The sequence below is a fragment of the Lactuca sativa genome, chromosome 2 (assembly GCF_002870075.4).
Source record: "Lactuca sativa cultivar Salinas chromosome 2, Lsat_Salinas_v11, whole genome shotgun sequence".
In the NCBI taxonomy this organism is placed as follows: Eukaryota; Viridiplantae; Streptophyta; class Magnoliopsida; order Asterales; family Asteraceae; genus Lactuca; species Lactuca sativa.
The window spans coordinates 214,494,787-214,516,622 of record NC_056624.2 but is presented as its reverse complement, the minus strand read 5'-3'; the positions used below and the strand labels follow the sequence as shown (position 1 = coordinate 214,516,622).

The following is a 21,836-nucleotide window of genomic DNA, read 5'->3' as shown; positions in this document are numbered from 1 at the left end:
TATTCAAGTTAGTAAAGGAATCAACAACGAATGATGTGGAACGGACGTTTTAAGTCCTCAAAAGCAAGTTACACATAATCAAATACTCGACACGATCATGGGATATGGCAAAAATTAACGAAGGTGTTGACCGCTTGTGTTATTTTACATAACATTATAATAGACGAGATAGTAGGGCTATTTGCAGGGGCGGTTTCACTATGGTACCTATAGTGGCACCGACAACCCTACTTTTTTCAGACGCAATGTAAAATTTTTGAATTTTTCGTTTTTTTTTTTTTTTGCTATTGTGTCACTACGTAAAAAAAATATGCCACTAGCAACACTTACTACGAAATCATGCATCCGCCCCTGGCTATTTGTATGTATAGTCCGAACGATATACTTAATCCACCTGCACTAATACAAGTTACGATTTGACTGAACATATATGAGAAAAACATCAAACACAACAATAACAATGCCGACGAAGATGATGAGGACGGGTGTAACATCCCAAATTTCGAGTCCAAAAATTTCGTTTTTAATTAAGTAGTTTATAAAATCGTTTACAGAAAACATTTTCGATATCATATCAATCCATAAACCATCATGAACATGTCTCAAAATCAAAACATCGATCAGTAAAAAAATCAGAGTACAATCCCATGAATCACACAGTGCGGAAAGTTGATGTGCAACTACCACGCCGACTCTTTCCCCTTTGCTGAAGAGGTACCTGAAATAAAACTAAAAACTGTAAGCACGAAGCTTAGTAAGTTCCTCCATCATACCACATACTATACAAATCACATACTGTCAGGCATATCTGGGTGCCCGACCTACCCTATCAGGCATATCTGGGTGCCCGACCTACCCTCCAGTGTATCTTAACTGGTTACGAGGACTATTTCACCTCCAACCACCACCACATAATAACATCACATAGCATAAACATACTGTCTAGCATAGCTAGGTACTAGGCTACCCCTTTTTCTCTATCGACCGGTAGCCGGGGACTATTCCCCCTACTACCACTATCACATAACGTCATATCATGCTAGCACATAAATCATAACAAATAATAGCAAACCTAGATAATTATCACACAGACAATCATCTATCAAGCAACTCTTGATGATGGGTCAGCATTATGGCCTTAGACCCATTTCTACTAGAAGGTAACTCACCTCGATGTAGTGTAGTATCTACACAGTCCTCGGCACGGAAATCAACTCGTCTCTACTCCTCAATCCCTACACAACAACCTTTCTCGATTACTATTACATACTCATAACCCTTACAAGGGTCAACCCAAATCCAAGTCAAAGTCATGGTCAAATTCAACTTCTGATTGACTCAACTCGTCGAGTCCCCTCGTCCCCTTACTTCCATAATCTCGTCCTTACTCGCTGAGTCTAGCAAAAGCTCGACGAATTCACCTTCAACAACACCTTTTGACTATCTTCAATTGACTCGCCGAGTTCGTTCTTTAACTCACCGAGTTCATCTTCATCCGAATGAATGTAGCCTCTGAATCGCCGAGTTCTCCATGAACTCGTCGAGTCCATCTTCATGACGTTGGGACATTGCCTTGGACTCGCCGAATATGCTCATACACTCGCCGAGTCCTATGATTTCCAGGTCCAAAACAAACCCCTAGCAGGTTGAGTGTTCCTTCCACTCAACCAAAACCATTTCCAGAAGACGAGTTGGGGGAAAAAGCGTCCCGACTCGCCGAGTCACCCAAGTGACTCGTCGAGTCCCTCTTTGTCCAAAACTATACAGTCGATTATAATGGGTCTTAACGCATCAAAACTTGATGTCCATACATGGGGCTTTTGGCTCAAAAATCCATAAAAAGGGGTTTATATGAAGCATGGGTATCCCATGGCCATAAATTTGGCACCTTTATGCCATGGGAACCCTCAATGGTTCCAAATCTGAAGTTGTAACGCCTGTAGATCAGGGCTAGTCAATTTAGAGACGATAAGCGTCAAAAATGTCTTTTTTATAGAAGATTATTTAGAATGAATAATCTTAACTAATTTGTAGTATATGTTACAAGGATTCCGTACATATAAAGAACGCCGAAATCCGAGTTATAACGAAGAAGTTATGACCTGTCGAAGTTTCGCGACAGAACCGGCACGACACAACGTGACGTAAAAAGTGAATTTACGTTAGAGCGATATTTAGCCTTAGCAATCTAAATGAAAGTCGTAGAATACGTTAAACCGTGAGCGTGCATAAAAAGAACGTCCAAATCTGACTTCGTATGAGGAAGTTATGATTTTTCTAAGTTTCGACTTAGCAGTATGCAGCCCGAATACTCGATTTGAGACCGAGCGGTTTTAAGCCAAAACAATCTAAACGAGAATCGAAGATGTCGTTAATTGTAGTGAAACGATAAAAAGATAGGCGAAAACGGACGTCGGATGATGAAGTTATGAATTTATAACGGAGTTTTCCTGTCCCGGCCTACTAAAAATAAATAATAAAAATAAATCAAAATTAGCCGACGGAGTCTAAATGAAAGTTGTAGAGCGTAGTCTCACCTACGCGGGGATATAAAGAACGTCGAAAATGGATTTCGTATGAGGAAGATATGAATTTTTGAAGTTTATTAAATATTTTTGATATTATCCAAGGGGGGAGTCACCGGGCTTATCCAGGTTACGCCCAGCGTAACCTAAGATTACGCCCAGCGTAAATCATGAATCCAGATCCTATAAAAGGGAGTCGAGTGCAGCCGATTCATTTGCTCATTTCTCTTCTTTATCTCGCGTTTTTGCATCGTTTTTCGTGCAAGAATTATCCCGAAGCCCTGGTATCATTCCCGAGCCCCGAAGCAAGTCCCGAGGCCCCGAAGATCCCGAGAAGTGAAATTCCCGAGCCGAAGCTCTGCCCGCAAGGAGCCCGGTTTTTGTGAAGATCTTCCAGATCTACCGAAGAATACTACTTTTACAAGCCGTAGTGTTGTCCGATCATCTTCTGATCAAGTGAGTGTATAGTTACTTTCTTCTAACACATAAATATAAAGTATTAGCTATGAAATACGTGCTATGTGTTATATATTAAATTGTCTATTTGAGATGGACTTGGAATTGATGTTTTTATACGGGTGTTAAATGATTTAAATTGTGCTTGCTTTTATATCTACAAAAATGTTGGGTAGAACATGGGTAGATGGAAAAGTTGGTGACGATGCGACTTCATGCCTATTAAGTAAAGCTTTGGTGATGATGCGACTTCGTGCCTATTAAGTAAAGCTTTGGTGACGATGCGACTTCGTGCCTATTGAGTAAGCTTTGGTGACGATGCGACTTCGTGCCTATTAAGTAAAGCTTTGGTGACGATACGACTTCGTGCCTATTGAGTAAGCTTTGGTGACGATGCGACTTCGTGTCACTTTGATAAACCTTGGTGATGATGTGACTTCGTGCATGTTGTGTAAACCTTAGTGACTATGAGATGTAGTGTCTATTGTATAAACCTTGGTGACTATGTGACGTAGTGCCTGTTGTATAAACCGTGGAAGCAAATGGACCTTGTGCCAATTCCTTAGGTAAATCCTTAGGAATGAATGAATGAAGGATAGTGGATTCTTAGGGTAAACCCTTGAGAAAATAAAGGAGATATGGGGATGGGTATTTAGGTTGATTGTTTGATAATTGAATATAATAAATGTATTATTGTGGGTTGAAAACCCTATATGCTCACCAGGCTCCCAAGCCTGACCCACTCAGTTTTCTTTGCATTACAGGTAATGGCACAAGGGTATAAGTTGGCGGACTTGACGAGAGATTTTGGATTATAGATCAGTAGTTATAAATAACTGTTGTAAGGTTTATTTTATATTGTTTATGATTTTGGTCTGTATCGAACATGACATCCCGAGGTTTTATTATTTAATGAAAATACATTCTCTTTGAGAAATGTTTTGATAAATGGTTATCATATTTTTGTTTTTGGGAACAAATTCCGCAATAATTTTCTTTAAACGATTACTCTGATTTTAAAAATAAAGCATAAACAAATCGATCTTTTCTGGCCGTGAAATTTGGGGATGTCACATATGTCCTTATCCTAAAATTGTGGTTGCATCCAAGAATGGCTCCAAAATGGCATCCAAGAACCCTAAGTTACTCCAAAAAGAGTATCTAATGAAAGGAGAAGCAAGGTCTGGACTCTTTACCTCCAACAAATAGGAAATGAAGCAAAATCTCTGGATCTCCTTGCTCCTTCTGAAATCCTAAGCTCCTTCTTCTTCTCTTCAACCTTCTAACTTGCACAAAATGGCACAAAGAGCTTAAAATTACTCAAAAACGGTTAGGGTTTCGTAGGGATGGTGTGAGGGTGTTGGAGGCTGTGAAGGGAACCACTTAAGGTGTTTAAATAGGACGCAAACCTTAAATATTAGGGTTTTGTCTAGACTGTTCCTACTCATCGAGTCGGTCTCCCGACTCATCAAGTTGGTCACTTAACATCCGCGCATAATGTCGAGTCTACTTGATGAGTCGGGCGTTCAACCCGCTGAGTCCCAGAGTAAAATACAATAATAATTGGAATTAAATACGTACCAAGAACCGGGTGTTACAACGGGGATGACGACGACGAGTAGTATTTTCTATTTTCTAGTTTAATTTCAATGTTTTTATTAGTAATGTATGTTTTAATTTCTATGTTTTTTACTAGTAATGTAGGCTTTAATTTTTAATGTAATTTTTTTATTAGTAAAATGTTTATCTAAGTTTAAATTATGTTTTTTATTTAATCTAATATTAAAAAACAAATAATAAATAAAAAGTATAAATGATGTGTAGTGGTAACCATTTTCAAATGTTAGTGGTGTGGTAGTAAGAATGTAATGAAGATGATGTGGCGTAGATGTGATGTCATTTTCTGAATGAGACTGTAATAACCATACACTTAACCTAATTAAATGGGTCATCTTTTTTGCTATTAAAGATGTTTTTGCTATTAAAGATGATGATAGAGAGGTGTTTATTAAACTATCATCTTGAAACAAAGTCTAAGCATTACCACTTTTTTTTTATAAAGGGAAATCTTCGGAAAAATCTCAATATTTTACCCTAATTTACGAAAAAATCTCAATTACCGGTAAAAACGACGATTTAACCAATTTTTCCCGATTTACCGGTTTCATTACTTACCCGGTTTTATTAAAGTCCCATTATTTTACCATAATTTACGAATAAGTCCCAAATTTTGGTAAAATAATGGGACTTTAATGAAATTATGGTAAAATAATGGGATTTTAATGACACGGATAAGTATTGAAACCGATAAACCGGAAAAAATTGTCAAATCGTCATTTTTACCGGTAATTAGGACTTTTTTGTAAACAAATTTTACTTTGAAATTTTTTCGTAAATTATGGTGAAATATTATGACCTTTCCGAAGATTTTCCTTTAATAAAAAAATGGACCACGTAGAATAAGAAAGGTGGTTGCTTCCAAGTTCCAATTGGTTGAAAGCTATATAGAGACGACACCAGGGTTTTAGGTCTGGTTTGATAAATATATTGTTAATTACAAGACAGGTTTAAATTTTTACTAGGCGAATATTCGCGCGTTGCGCGAAATAAAATTATAAAGTTAACCATTTAGTAATCATATGTCATTGAAAATATTTTTGTCATTTGTATTAACTAAAAATAATTATTATTACATTTAGACAATTAGTTAATGTAACATTATAACTAATTTGAACAATAGATAATATAACACTTACTAAAATCGAATCATTTAATGATATCTACTCACGCTTTACGTGTGTATATAATTAGTTATATTTCTTATCCATCTTAATTAACTAATGTAATGATTCATTAACTTTAAAAAAATTGACGACATTTTAATTGCATCCTGATGATTATTTAAATTATCAATCATTGTTTGTGATGTAATATAACTTAATTTATAACTTTATGTTTTTTTAAAATATTATTATTATAAATTAATTTTTAAAAAAACTTAACGTAATTTTAGTTATTATAAAAAATAGTTTTTAGAGATCTTTTAGTTAATTTTACTTTTAGATTTATGTTCTTTTACGTTTATTATATTTAATACTTTCCTTTTAACTCTTGTAAAAAATATACATTGAGTTTTTTTACAATCTTATTTGATATTTTACTTTAGGTTTTAAATTTTACACTATATTTTTAAATTTGTTTGATATATTATTTTAGGTTATGCATTTAACACTATAAAGAAGTTATTGATATTTCAAAAAGTCTTCCATATATTATAATATTTATAATTAATAAAATATTTAAGTGAGAAAGTATATTGTAAGAAAATATGAAAAGTTTAGAGTTTGAAATTGATGTGGTGAAAGGAAAAATATTTTACGTGTGTATAAAATTAGTTATATTTATTATCTATTTTAATTAACTAATGCAACATTTTAATTTCATGATGATGATTGTTTGTGATGTAATATAATTTAATTTATAACTTCATGTTATTTTAAATATTATTATTATTATAAATTAATTTTAATAAAAATTTAACAGAATTTCAGGTATTATAAAAAATAGTTTTTGAAGATCTTTTAGTTAATTTGCTTTTAGATTTATGTTTTTTTATGTTTATTATATTTAATATTTTACTTTTAACTCTTGCAAAAAATATACATTGAGTTTTTTAAAAAACTTTATTTGATATTTTACTTTAGGTTTTAAATTTTACACTATATTTTAAGTTTGTTTGATATATTAATTTAGGTTATGCATTGAACATTTAATTTATAACTTTATGTTATTTTAAATATTATTATTAATATAAATTAATTTTAAAAAAAACTAACAAAATTTCAGTTATTATAAAAAATAGTTTTTTGAGATCTATTAGTTAATTTTTCTTTTAGATTTATGTTCTTTTATGTTTATTATATTTAATATTTTCCTTTTAACTCTTTTAGAAAATATACATTGAGTTTTTTTAAAACTTTATTTGATATTTTACTTAAGGTTTTAAATTTTATACTATATTTTTAAGTTTGTTTGATATATTAATTTCGGTTATGCATTTAACATTATATTGAAGTTATTGATATTTCAAGAAGTCTTCCATTTATGATAATATTTATATTTAATAACAAATTTAAATTAGAAAGTATATTATAGAGAAATATGAAAAGTTGAAAGTTTCAAATTTATTGGTGTAAGGAAAAATGCTTCATTTATAAGGATAGTATGATACATACGCGTTGCACAGAAATACCTATATAGTTGAAATATTTATAAATATATGTTTTTTTTCTAAATATAATAGTAACGTTGTTGTTAAATTTGATATAATAATTTGTATACTAAATTGATATAATATATTGATTATTTTGAATTATATGATAATATATACATCTATTATAACTTCATAATCTTAATTGTTTGAATGACTTCTACCCGCGAGTAACACGTGAATAAAATTAAATATAATATATGGTTTAATGTTATTTATAGTTGTTGTTATTGTTAATTAATTTTTTAAAATTTATTTGATTATTGTTTTAGTTTCTATCATTATAATTATTTAAAACATCAAACATTATTCGTTTTTTTAAAGGTAACAATATTATCGTTTATATAAAGTTATTTTTAACTATTGTTATTGTAAGTAATTTGAAGCAACTTATTTGGAAACTTTTTACGATTATAAAAATATCTTTAGGAAATATTTTAGTTAAATTGAGATTACAATTTAGTTTTTGCATTTATCACTACAATTTATCACTTTTAATTATTTACATAATATTCTTTAGTTTTTTAAGTGGAACTGAAATTTTTATTTAAGTTGACATTGTAATGCACATAAACACATATATAGTTGAAGTCTTTACAAATATATGTTTTTTTTAAATATAACAATAATATTGTTGTTAAATTTGATATAATTATTTGTATACTAAACTGATATAATATATTAATTATTTTAATTATATGATAATATATACATCTATTATAACTTCATAATCTTAGTCGTTTGAATGACTTCTACCTGCGAGTTACGCATGAATAAAATTAAATATAATATATTGTTTAATGTTATTTATAGTTGTTATTGTTAGTTTTTTTTAAGTTTATTTGTTTAATGTTTTAATTTCTACCATTATAATTATTTAAAACATCAAACATTATTTTTGATTTTAAAGATAACAATATAATCATTTATATAGAGTTATTTTTAACTATTGTTATTGTAAGTTATCTTAAGCTACTTATTTGAAAACTTTTAACGATTATAAAAATATGTTTATGAAATATTTTAGTTAAATTGAGATTACAATTTAGTTTTTGCATTTATCACTTTTAACTATTTACAAAATATTCTGTGGTTTTTTAGGTTGAACTGAAATTCATATTTAAGTTGACATTGTAATGTTATATTTAACTTAACAATTTAAGTAATTTGTCAAAACTGTTTAAAAGTTGTAGCTTTAAACTGATAATGGTTTACATATAATAACATATAAATCTAATAAATTAAGTGTAATATATTAAAAGTTAAAGACATAACTTTATAAGTAAAAGTAAATATATTATTTTAAAATTGAAATTTAGTTTATTTATGATTACACTTTAGGTTTGATATTTATTTAAGCTTATTAACCAATTCATAATCATTATTAGAAAGACAATACAATTTATCACTTTTAACTATTTACAAAATATTCTTTGGGTTGTTTAAGTTAAACTAAAATTTATATTTTTGTTGACCCTGCAATGTTATATTTAAATTAATAATTGAACTATTTTTTACAAATTGTTCCAAAATTGTATCTTTAAAATGATAAGAGTTTACACCCAACAATATATTAAAACTAATAAATCAAGTATAATATGTTATAAGTTAAAAAAACATAACCTTATAAGTAGAAGTAAAAATATTATTTTAATATTGAAATTTAGTTTATATATGATTACACTTTAGGTTTGATATTTATTTAACCTAATTAAATAAATTATAATTAATATTAAGAAGAAATTGGAAAGTCACGGGACTTTCAAATGAATGTGGTGAAAGGAAAAATACATGGGAGTTGCAAATGAATGTGGTGAAAGGAAAAATGTTTCATTTATAAGTATACTACGTGAATCCCTATGCGTTGCGCGAGAATAGAATTATATAGTTAAAATAATAACTTTTACCAAATTATTAATTAATAATTCTACTTGGAAACAAAATGTTACTAGTAAAGCAAACATATAGTTAACATATTATTTTTATTAAACATTATAGTTTCATTTTTAAGTCATTGTGATATATACAATTATTTGATAATTTTACAAACCGTTTAAAATTATGTAAATTATATATTAAACGACTGATAATATAACGGGTAACAAAACGTATGAACAAAAATATGAACTGCAACTTTTAGTAACATAAAAATAGAAAAACATCTATTATAACATTTGTATTAAAAAAGATATATATACAACGAATAATAAAAAATATGAAAAATAAACACTATAACTTTTAATAATATAAAAACACTAAAACATCTATTATAACATTTATATTAACTCTTCATATTTAAATCACAAATCTCTTCAAATACATTAATGTTTTTAATGAGAAAAATTTTACAACCTTATAAAAGAAAGGAAAATGAAAAGTTATTAGTGCTTACTAATTAATAATCTTAAGTTAAAAAATCTTGAGTTGTAACTAATAAATATACATAAATTAGAAAACTCTTAAGTTGTAGTGTGAGTTTCAAATGAATGCGGTACATGGAAATGTATATTATTATTATTATTATTATTATTATTATTATTATTTTCGTCTAAATAATTGGTTTTAATGCATCATTTTAATCTCTTTAATTATTAAACATAAAGATATTTAACTATAAATTTATAACATAAATATGTGCATATACATGTAAAACAAATCACATAATATATATATATATATATATATATATATATATATATATATATATATATATATATATATATATATATATATATATATATTCGTAAATGTCATATGTAATTCTTTTCGTAGTAATATGGATAAATTACTTCAATATAAAGAACATATCATGATAAGTCTATCATAATTACATATCAAATGTTCAAAATTATGTTATATTTTAAATATTGTCTTTTAAATATGTTGTGTAGGATAACCCAACAAAAAAATAATAGAAAATAAACATAATCAAAATAGAAAAACTACAATCAAATAAATAAGAGCATTGGGTGGTTGAATATATAAATAAAGATGTTACATAAACATACATTTAAATCAAAAAAAAAAAAAAAAAAAAAAAAAAAAAAAAAAAAAAACTAACATTCGTCAACTTTGCTCAAACAAAATAACCTATATCCATTTTATGAATCTTATTTCTTCATTTAGCATCATTCAACCATAGAAACTTGATGACAATTCTTCACTAACCTGCAATCAAAATATTTTTCTTAAAAAAGAAGAATCAGAAAGATATTCCAAGCAAAACATTGATGTTAGGAGAGTCACATTCAAGATTGATGAATACACACAAATCATATATAAAGATTAAATGAGAAACTGAATATAAAAAAAGAATAGAAAAGCTTTCATTTGTTTTGGTTGAAAGAAAAAAAACATATTACAATTATCATCAATGCGACATAACCCATTTCTTCAAATCATCATATTTGGATCGTGAATGCTTCAACTATATGAAAACTTTTGAATCACAATATCTTCAAATCCTTCTTACATGTAAGATTTTATATAACATAAAAAACACAAAAGATTGTTTTTTTTATAGTAAACTTTCACTAAATGCTAATTAAACATAATATAAGTTATAAAACTTTTGAGTGTTAAATCATAATTAAGAAAACTTTTGAGTTGCATTTGTTAAAAAATGGGGTTTCAAATGAATGTGGTTTGAGGAAGTTAAAAAGGGGGTTTCAAATGCATGAGATTCAAGAAAAAATGCTAGCTTTATAAGTATGTATGATAATTATTGAATACGAGTTTTGGGACTTTTAAGATACCCTAGCGTTATTGATGTAATTCAAATTAATTTAGTACAAAACATATTTAAATCAAGAACTTTGTTGTCAAAGTCATGGAAAATATGTTATATATGTAGTTGTAATTACACTTGTTAATGTTTAATGAATCAAAAACATTTGACATATAATTTTAGTCATTTTTATTTCTAGAACAACATAAATTTTGATAAAAATACAAGCAAGATATCAATGAACAAAAAATCAATGGTAAGCAACGGATATTGGAAATTATTCCATATGGGTGACAAAATTGTAAATTTGGTCAGTGTGGTTTGTCAAAAGTTAAACTTTTGTCTAAAAATTATTGAAGTTGATGATGATTCAACAAAATTATTTTATTGCAAGTTTGGTCTAAAAAAATTTTAAAATTTTCAAAATACTGGATTTACCTCTTTTAATTTGTTTTATTCATTTTCCTTTATTACAACAATCAAAAAGAAACTTTTTTTTGAACGGAAAATACAAATATTATTCCACCTATGTCCATAGTAGGACTAGAACTCTCGACCTCAAGTAGGGTGGGCTACACCAGATACCACTGGACTATAAGCCCTTTGGTAATTAAAAAAGAAACTATGAAATAAAATACTAACCCACCTCTCTCTCTCTCTCTCTCTCTCTCTCTCTCTCTCTCTCTCTCTCTCTCTCTCTCTTAGACTGCCACCACTGGTCTACCACCACCACTAATTAACGCCACCACCACCACTAGTCAACATTATCTGATAAACTCAAAGAAATCTCAAGAACTATTAGATTTGTAAACCCTCACCATCTCTCCATCTTCCTAATTAATACACACATACAAAGATGAAATAGATAAAGATCTAAAAACCATTTCTAGATGAAGATTTGAACCAATTTAATACAAACACACACATACAAGCATCATATTATTTTTTCACAATTAATCTTGTGTTCATCTCATACATAAAATTCAGACATCAAGGAAAAAATGTCAAAAATATACAATGGTTGAAGATTTGGACACATGCGCCACTCAAATCCCAATGGCCGAAATTACAGATGAAGGAGAAACAAAGCAATCATGGCCGAAGTTGTAGAATAAGGGAGACCCAGAGTAGTCGGTAATCGGAGTAGTATAAGGAGGGAGAAATAGAAAAGTTGTCGATTGATTGTAGCGGATCTGTTCGTTAGATCGACAACGGCCAATACAAACGATCTCCTTCTCCCTTGATTATTTAGTGGCGTTTAGGGTTCATCCTTTGCAAGATCGACGTCGTATGGGGTCGAGTTGCAATGGATATGTTCGTTGAATCGACGACGATGGTAGGGTTTCAGAAGGTGGTGGAGGAAACGTTGAAATGTGGTAGCTATAAAAGTGGATATGTTCGTCAGATCGATGACAACGCTAGAGGATCTGCTGAAACCCCTAAGGATAAAGATGAAGGTGGTGGAGGCAATGTTGAATTTTGGTGGCGGCGACTGATTAACAGCGAGAATGGCGAAGTTAATGATGGTTTTTGTTGAGAATGGTGTTGATTTCTGGTGGAGAAGACGAACCGAGAAGGTGACAATGATTTGGCGTTGGTTTCTGGTGAGAATGATGGTGATTTCCGGCTATCTGGTGGTGTCCGATGGGATAAGGAAGAAATAGAAGTGTGTGTGTGTGTGTTAGAAGATGAAGGGTTTAGGTTGGGTAGGTTATTAGGTAGAAGTTTTAATTTCTTTTTGTTTTTTTTTAATTCTAAAAATAATTAAGTAAATAAAAGAAATAGAAAATGAAAATGATAAGGGCAAAATAGTACTTTCACAATTACCAAGGACCAAAATCGCAAAAATTCTTATTTTGGACCACTAGTGCAACTCCAAAAAAAATTAGATCAAAGTCCCAATTTTTGACAAGCCACATGGACCAAATTTGCAATTTTGTCCATATTTGTGGAATTTGGGGGGAACAAATTCATATGGGTTTATAAGGCTTCTTTTGCCTTAAGCCTTTAGATGTTTTAATGAAGGTTAAAGGATTGCTAAGCTTAGATGCGTGCGGAATCGGGCCTATGAAAACTGGACAAGAGATGCTATGTTTGCGAAATGACATGATTTAGCCGCACTTTGTACGTTGCATCACGTTTGTGCAACTCATTGTATATCTTCAAGGATATCAGATACACTTGAGGTCTAAGACAACCAAAGACCACACTCTTCTTAAATTAGTTCCCCTTTTGTCTATCGACAAACATTTACCCTCCATCTGTCTCATCCCTATCGGTCCAATACCCTTGAAAATTCATTGAGACCCCAATCGAATCCCACTATAAACATCATGCACAAGAGGATATGATTTATATGTAATAAAATTTTAGTAAGCAAACTCCAATAACCTCAAAAACACAGCCCCCCACCTACAGGTGACAATTTTCAACACAAACACAATACGATGACAAACGGCTTTTGGTTGAGTTTTTCTTACCCGCTACGGGTCGTGTTCGAGCTTGCAAATAATTTCGTGGGTTGACATGTGACCCCCGTTTATTTTATTACATTAAAAAAATAAAAAATATATATATTTAGTAAATAAAAGAGAGTAAAAACTAAAAAGGAAGTATGTGAGATTTAGACTTTTTTTCGTGTGACTCGCGAACCCGATTCAAATATTTATATAAGTCGTGTCCAACTTAAGCTTTTGTGATCTGTCAGTCCGTCAACCTGAACACAACACAATTGTCACCCCACCCCACCCTAAGAAGCAACCATCGATAACCTAGATAACGGGTTTCAGTTAGAGTTTTTTTTTTAAACATTTTTTTTTTCTTTTTTGCATTTTTAACTGCTTGATAAGTTGATCTCTTATACGTGTATAATTTGAATTTGGAATTCCTACTTTATTCTATGTTGTGTTGTGTCTGTTGACCATATCTTGTTGGAGAATAAAACTTATTTTATTCTCTATTGTAAAAAATATTCTATTCTTACAACAAATATCTATTGCAAGATATAGAAATTGACATGTCTTTTTGCAAAATGTCAAACACGTTGATATCCATAGAATCTCTCATTATCAACTTACGATGCTATTATAACACTGAGAAAATGTTCCATTGATATGTCGGGTTTGAACGACCAAAGAAGCAACATGATCTTATCCAAAGCTAATGTTTGGTAATTTTGATCAAATTAATCTCTCACAAGAAAGACTACTTTTCCTTTTCCATCGTACGTGGCTACATTCAATTTGAACTTTTCTGTTGTGTTGCATCATACAAAATATTGACCACTGAGGTTCGGGTTCCCATCAAATCAGATAAAATCATTTTAAAAGTTAAACTTCAAAGTAATATTAGTAACAGTAATTTTCTTTTTCCTTTTCAAATATCAAATTAAGTATTAGCCTGTCAAGTGTCCTTCGATAATGGAATACAGTATTATACCATTATACCTTTTCATTCAAATATAGAATTAAGGAATATGTTCTTAACTTTTAAATGTTATTGTCAGGTTTTGCTCATAAAATTAATGGAAAATTGTTAAAGATTTAATGGTAAAAATTACATTTCATCAAATTCCGATCTTTTAAGTTCTTTAAAACAAATTCAGAAATTTGATGTAGACTTTTGACAATACATAATCTTGATCGAAGTTGCACGTCTCTAGCTGCTACGATAAAATTGTGATGAAAACTGCTATGTCATCCACTGTATTATGCTACAGTATAAATCATTTTAAATTATATTACCTTCCTTCTATATTTACTATCCAATTTTGATTTTTAAAATTTTTATTCTTCTATTATGGTCTTAAATATTTTTATTTGTATGATAAACTACTTGATAAGGATCATAAATATGAGATGGAGGGAGTATTTTATTTTATTTTGTTTTGGAAAAAAACTGTTTGTTTCTTGTTCTTTGGTTCAATGGGGGTAGTTATTGGGCCTTTGTTGTATCCCATCTTCTTCCCAACTTTCCTCTTCATTGTCTGCAACTTGTTCAAAAGGAAAAATGATGATATGCTTTGGACTTGAAGAGATCCATGAATTTTTTTTTAGGGTTATCCAAAATTTGGGTCCAATAGCAACTTCATTGGATGGGTTGGTCCATAATTGTACCCTAGACCAAAATTTGTCATAACAGGAAAAATGGTGATATGTTTTGTGCTTCCCTCTAAATGGCCTAGAACGTGTGGAAAGTGGGCTGATTTTGTTACCTATTGTATTGACTTTTTTTTTTGTTTAAAAACAAAAAAAAAAAAAAAAAAAAAATCAATGCTTGTTAACCTTTATGACGATGTAATTGTTTAAGTTGTAATTATGTGCCTTGAAAACATATGTAGAAGTAGAACCCTATCCTAAAAGGTAACAAAACGACATTCCCTTTCGTCAATTTCATTCAATCCCAAATCAGCACATAATTTGTAATATCATACATAACATAACTATTAACCACAAAATGAAAATATGATACACAAGTGACAAGACCTCATTATGCTACAACTTTAAACCTGTAAAAATAAATAAATAAAACCCTGAACCTTTATCGGTTTATCCTATGTAGTTTTTTTACCCGAAATAAATAGAACAACAAGCACTTTGCTTTCAAAAAAAAAAAAAAAAAAAAATCACCTTGGCAGATTTTTGTCACATGTCAAAACTCTATAACTTGCGTGTGGCCCCTCAGCCGTATCCCTAACTGCCACACGCCACCCAATGGCCTTCCCGATTTCTTCAAGTTCATCCATAACCGAAACCGAATCACGAATGTAAGCGCGTCCCCCAGGTCTCAAAATTCTATCCATCTCAATCATTATGCTACTAATATTGCATCTAATAATAATACAAAACATTCACATTACTCTATTTATTTTCACAATTAACCAAAAAGAAAAATTATGGTGGCAACTAGTAAAGAAGTAAGTACCTTTTTTGCTCAATTGAGAAGAGACCAGCTGCATGTAACAGATCATATGTTCTTGGGTATGTATCAAATGGCTCACACCTGTGATTCAAGGTCATCAATATCATTATTATTATTTATTGAATAATTTTACAAGTATTTTATAGTTTTATACCAATCATGCATAACTCCAATGAGTCCACGATCATAGATGACAGGTAATGTATTTGGACCACTAACAGGAACGACATTCATCACCCAACAATCTAGTTGATTGCCAATCAAGGCGGCTGCAAAACTGCAAATTAAAAATGGTATTAAGGAGAGTTATATTATACAAATGAAAGGAAAGTTAAAAAGACGGAAATACCCTCCGTAGCCGGCTCTCATGTCCATCACGTTTCTAAGTTTGTATGTATTCCAGCGTAAAGCTCGTACATAGCTTTCTATTATTTCTTTCCAGTATTTTGATTCGGCTTTAAAAAGATCATTTCTTGACACGTAGGCGTCAAGTTTTAAGCTTTGGAGTCTTGCGGGTGGATTATTTAATCGATCCGGCCAATCGGTAATATTTGCTCCGGATCCATCTTCTGGTAGTCGAGAAATACATGGCTTTAAGTCAACATACCTTAAAGTCAAAATAAGCAACCATGGTCAGGTCAACTTTGATTTTGATCAAGAAAAAAAAAAGAGAGAAAAGAAAAATACCAAACATCGTCTGGATCGTCTTTTTTATCGCATAATGGTGGTAGGGTCCCCAATTCGCGACTTAAATAGCAAGTATTGTTAAGTGGTTTTTGCCATATAGCAATGTACCCCTCTTTCTTCACAAGATTCCAGCATAAACGAGTTGTAAGGTTCATCATCTCTGTGAGTATGTATCAAAATGAAATTAAACAAAAAAGATATATAGACAAAAAAATTTCACAATTCGATAAAGTAATAATATTATTTATTACCTTCCCATTGTTCTTCAAGGAGTGGTTCGTGTTTATAAACAGGCTGTGCAGCCCAAGCAAAATACCCTCCTGATCTCAGCAATCTGTTGACCTCAAGTAGCAAAATCCCATCTTCATCATGGAATGTAAACAAGTGAAAGAAATTAAAGTATGCCCAGATTGATTGTTGTTCAATAAGAGAAATGAATTCAATTCAAGAAAGTTATACCATCACGTGTCCAGTTGACTCTACATCTTGAGCAATGAATCAAGTCAAAAGCTTGACTTGGATATAAAAGTCGTCTTGTTGCAAAAGCAGCTATCATTGCAGGGACACCACGTTCAAGTGCAAATTGAATCTGGTTCTCGTGTACATCTTTTGGGGCAACAGACATGGTGAGTACATTTCTTGAATATAGATATGCACCAAAGCTTGCTACACCACATCCAACATCTAATGCAACACGGGTGTGATTTCCAAATGCGATTTCAGGGATCATCTATACATATACCAGTCTGTTAATTTCATTATAAATAATGTCAATTTGGCAATAGAAAGATGAAACAAGAGTGGGGTTTGTTTATTGTTATTATACCTGTGAAATTTGATCCAAGTACTGGTCTGCACCATGAATGAACTGTGTGCCACCTCCAGGAAACTTAAATTTATCCTTGTCTACAGTGATCCAGTTTTGACCACCCTTGTATTCAGCAAGCTGTGCATGTGGGACATTACTGTACCACACCTGTATTCAAGTGCAAAAACAGACGGAATATCTTTCATAAGCATTGAGCATAAACAAAAAGAAGATGGAAACACAAACAGAGATCGCATGTGAAATTGTATTTAGATTCACAACATGTTATGCAAATCAGAAAACTAAAGAATAAGGTTACCTCATCACGACTTGTTGGCCAAGGAATGGGGGCTTTGTAACCCTTGGGCGGAGGTACTAAGCAATTCAATCCCTTATCTTTCTCAGGGCAATGTCGCTCGAATCTCTCCCCTTTCTCAGTTGATTTCAACTCCTTAATCGCATCCTCATTGTCCAAACATGGTATATACTCCCTCATACTCACCGGACAAGTCTCAAATTTTAGAACCCTAACAGTCCCATTATCATCTTCCACCGCTTTCGTTTCGTTATTACGGTTCTCTACCACATCGGGATCATACTCCCCTACCTCAAACTCATCCCTCATCACCCCATTCTCATCCACTACACCTAGCCTCTGCACCGCAGGCGGAGGCGGAGGCGGCGGAGAAAGCAATGGTTGTGGTGGAATTGCAGGTAACGTATGATCTGCTACTGTTTCTACCTCTTTTGTGTCGTTGATTAAAGACTTGATATCAAAGCTTTTGTTATAGTTTGGTGAAATTGAAATCGAAGGGATTTTTGCATTTGGGTTGGAGTTCGAACTGAAAAAGATCAATTGCTGATAAGTATCATCGGACCAATGCTTACCTAAGTAGAAAAAAGCTAGCGCGACGAAGGCAAATCCAGCAGTTTTCACAAAAATTGGCGATTTTAACGAACCAAATCCCTTCATCTTTGTAAGCATTATCCTCAGATCTAAGCCCCTCCCCTACCTGTGAGTTTAATACATGTAAACGTAGACTAAAAGCTCAAAGATCTATGCGTATGATGAACGCTTTTTGGTCAACATAATCTAGAGCTTCGACTGTGCCATCAATTCAGTGAAGTGTTGAAGTCGCTTTCCCTCTCTTTCTCTCTCTCTCTCTCTCCTTCTGTATAATATATGTATATATATTTCTGTGTCAATGGTCAATGAAGTGCCTTAAACGACGCCTGAATGTATGTATAGGTGTCTGTGAATATGTGATTTTGATCCCGCTGCGTAGCTCTCTGTGTAGTGCCAGGAAGACGAAGAATGGCGAATGAATCCGCTGGGTGCATCAACATTAAGAAGATCGCATCTAGATTAGCTAAAAACAAACTAATCATAATTATTAATTATCAACTAGATTTATACATCTTGGACCCCTAAACTCTTACTACACTTCATTTAAGGCCCTTTAGTTTATTGCTTAGGCCTTAGGACTTAGGAGTGTTTAAAAAAATAAGATTATAATTAAATAATTGGTTTATTAAAGTAGATGAAAATAACTTCATATTAATCTCAATAACTAATTACATATTTTTCACTAAAAGGTTTTTGGTTTAGCGGTAAGGAGTGACTCTTTCAAATGAGAGATTATGGATTCAAGTCTCATCATAAACATAGATGGTGTTTAGGATTATATTAAGAATATGATAGTTTGCCGTTTAAAAAAATTACATATTTTTCTTCACATTTTATTATTTTGATTGTATATATTAAAAATCATTTTTTATTATTACTTGTTCAAGTAACATCTTTACATTCGTTCAAACATCATTTTAGTCTTTTTATTTAGTTATACGTTTTTTTTAGTTTCTTAAATGGTTTCGTTTAGGTTGGTTGAAGATTCATTCTCCCTAATAAATAAAGATCTTTTTGACACATGTCACATTTTCATTTATTTTGTCACATGTAATTTTGCGTTTTTTTTTTTAAATTAATTTTTATTTCACATGTCATTTTATGGTTTTTTTCATTTTATTAAATTCCAAATATTATTTAAATGCAATAATAAATGCATATCAATTTCATTAATGAACTTTCCTTCTAATTTCAAAATCACTAAATTAAATATTCATTAATTTTCTTTATTTATTTATCTAAATTATTTGTTTAAATTTAAATGAGAAAAACAAAACATTTTAATTTTTATAATTCAATATTTTCTCACTTTTCTTATAAATTAAAACTTCTAAAATATTTAGAATTTTGTATTTAGTTTTTCTTTTAAATAAACTCATGTAATACATGTGTCTCACCTTGGTTTTAAAAAGCGAGATGCACTCCGATGTGATAAGGGTCCCGAAGTGCGATGCACGATGCGCAATGCGAATGCGTGTGCATCACGTAGATGAGGCGCACAAGTAGTCATTAGTGAAACATATTGTGTTATGCATGATTACCAATATACTAAAACACCATAAATACATATAAATAGTAGTGCATAGTAGCAAATATTGATAACTAAATAACTAATAGTCTAATAGTAATGCAAAATGAAACTAACAGACCCTAAAAGTAGTGCATACTGCATAATAGCAAATACTAATAACTAAATAACTAATAGTCTAATAATAGTGCAAAATGAAACTAGTAGACCCTAATATCATTCCCATCACTCATCATCATCATCATAATCATCAACCTCAAGCACCATATCTCCATCCTCATCACCAGACAAACCAATATCCTCTTCCATCTCATTTTCATCAACCAACACATCTCTAGTAGGGGCCCTACTAGATCCAATTGCTTCTTTTCCTCTACTATTTCTTGATGCTCTAGTTGAATAATAAGGTTCATTTACCCCGGAGGCCTCTTCTACAACATCCCAAGTCAAATCTTCACCTTCAAACACAAAATCATCTTCTTTATCTTCCTCCATTCGACCCATTAACCATTCATTGCTCTCATCTATTTCATGTAGGGGATAGGATTAACAGTACCCTTTTTTTTGTATCTACGTTCTAATGCACGGTTGAATTTCACATAGACCATATCATTTAGTCTACTTTGCGCCAATCTATTCCTTTTTTTTGTGAAGCTACAATAAAAAAATTCAATAACATTAGACATATATGAATCAGATATCAGAATGTGTCGATATTTAATAAAAATAAATGTCATATAATATATATATAATATGGCAACTTACATGTTGAAAGACTCCCCAATTTCTCTCACAACTTGTAGCACTACATGTGAGACTAAGGACTCGTACAACAAAGTTTTTCAAGTTAGGAGTCGAAGATCCATAAGATATCCACCACTCAGCTGTCAAAAACCACATTTGAAAAAAATTAGACACTTACATTGTTACATAAACTTTATAATTAATACAATATATAATTAATCATATATGAACTTTAGATAATAAATAATAGAAGGAAACCTGGTGGTTTTGTCTTTCTTTGCCTAATTGCCATTGGTATACCAAATAAACCTTCAGCATTTTGATACACGGATAATTCTGCCGAAATCTTGTCTTGGATGCTAGAATCTGGAACTAATCGCTCGATGCATGCATATAATCCTTTCATAACTTCTTCACAAGAAGCGCTTTCTTGGTTATCATAAAAGGTTTCCGGATTTAAGTAATGTCCAGCCGCATGCAAAGGCCGATGAAGTTGGCATTCCCACATTTGATCAATAATCTCAAAAGCTTTCTTGTACTCCTTTTTTTTATTGCGAAAACTTTTCGCAATAGCCTCCTTGGCTATATCCATCGCCTCATAAATATAGCCCATTGCTGGCTTTGTTTCCCCGTCAACCATTCTAAGGACTTTAACAAGTGGTCCTGTCAACTTTAGAGCATAGACAATATTTCTCCAAAACGAGTCTTGCATAAAATATGATCTCATCTTTTTCCCAATGTCATCCTTGCCCCACTTGCTTTCTGCCCACTCTTTGGACAAGATCATCTTTCTTAAATTGCCTTTTTGCTTGTGAATTTGTGATAAAGTAATAAATGATGTTGCAAACCTATAAAATATAACATAAAATTTTATTAGATACAATAAAATGCAAGACGATAATGAATATGAATGATTAATAAAGTGTTAATTGTTAAGAGACACAAACCGGGTAATAGTAGGTCTATGCAAGTTTCTTTGATTAGTAAACTTGGGCATCATGTTCACAAGACCAACATGGGTATATATAAACCCATTTGACAACATACATTTCTTCAAAGCACTTTCACCTTAGAAATTTGCTTGGCAATGTCCTCTAACATAAGATCAACACAATGTGTCACGCATGGTGTCCAAAAGAGGTGTGGTCTTTTAGCTTCCAATAATTTCCCTACAAAGTTGACACCAAAGTAAAATTAATAATCTAACATAATGTAAGTAACAAAGTATGTAACTTAACTTATAAAAAAACTAATTTACATAATA

General features: G+C 31.2%; 1 protein-coding gene and 1 pseudogene across 1 annotated transcript; both read right to left on the bottom strand.

Annotated features, from left to right (window-relative positions):
* Positions 1-15,353: 15,353 nt before the first annotated feature.
* On the bottom strand, positions 15,354-18,759 carry LOC111912292 (probable methyltransferase PMT11). Its single transcript, XM_042899553.2, has 10 exons — positions 17,713-18,759; positions 17,412-17,561; positions 17,045-17,315; positions 16,837-16,947; positions 16,586-16,745; positions 16,248-16,505; positions 16,053-16,175; positions 15,902-15,979; positions 15,607-15,807; positions 15,354-15,485 (listed from the first exon to the last, which is right to left on the bottom strand). The coding sequence occupies exons 1-10, from the start codon at positions 18,376-18,378 to the stop codon at positions 15,467-15,469; spliced, it is 2,037 nt and encodes a 678-aa protein (XP_042755487.1). The 5' UTR covers positions 18,379-18,759; the 3' UTR covers positions 15,354-15,466.
* Positions 18,760-20,053: 1,294 nt separating this feature from the next.
* LOC111912230 (uncharacterized) lies at positions 20,054-21,572 on the bottom strand (annotated as a pseudogene).
* Between the last annotated feature and the right edge of the window lie 264 nt (positions 21,573-21,836).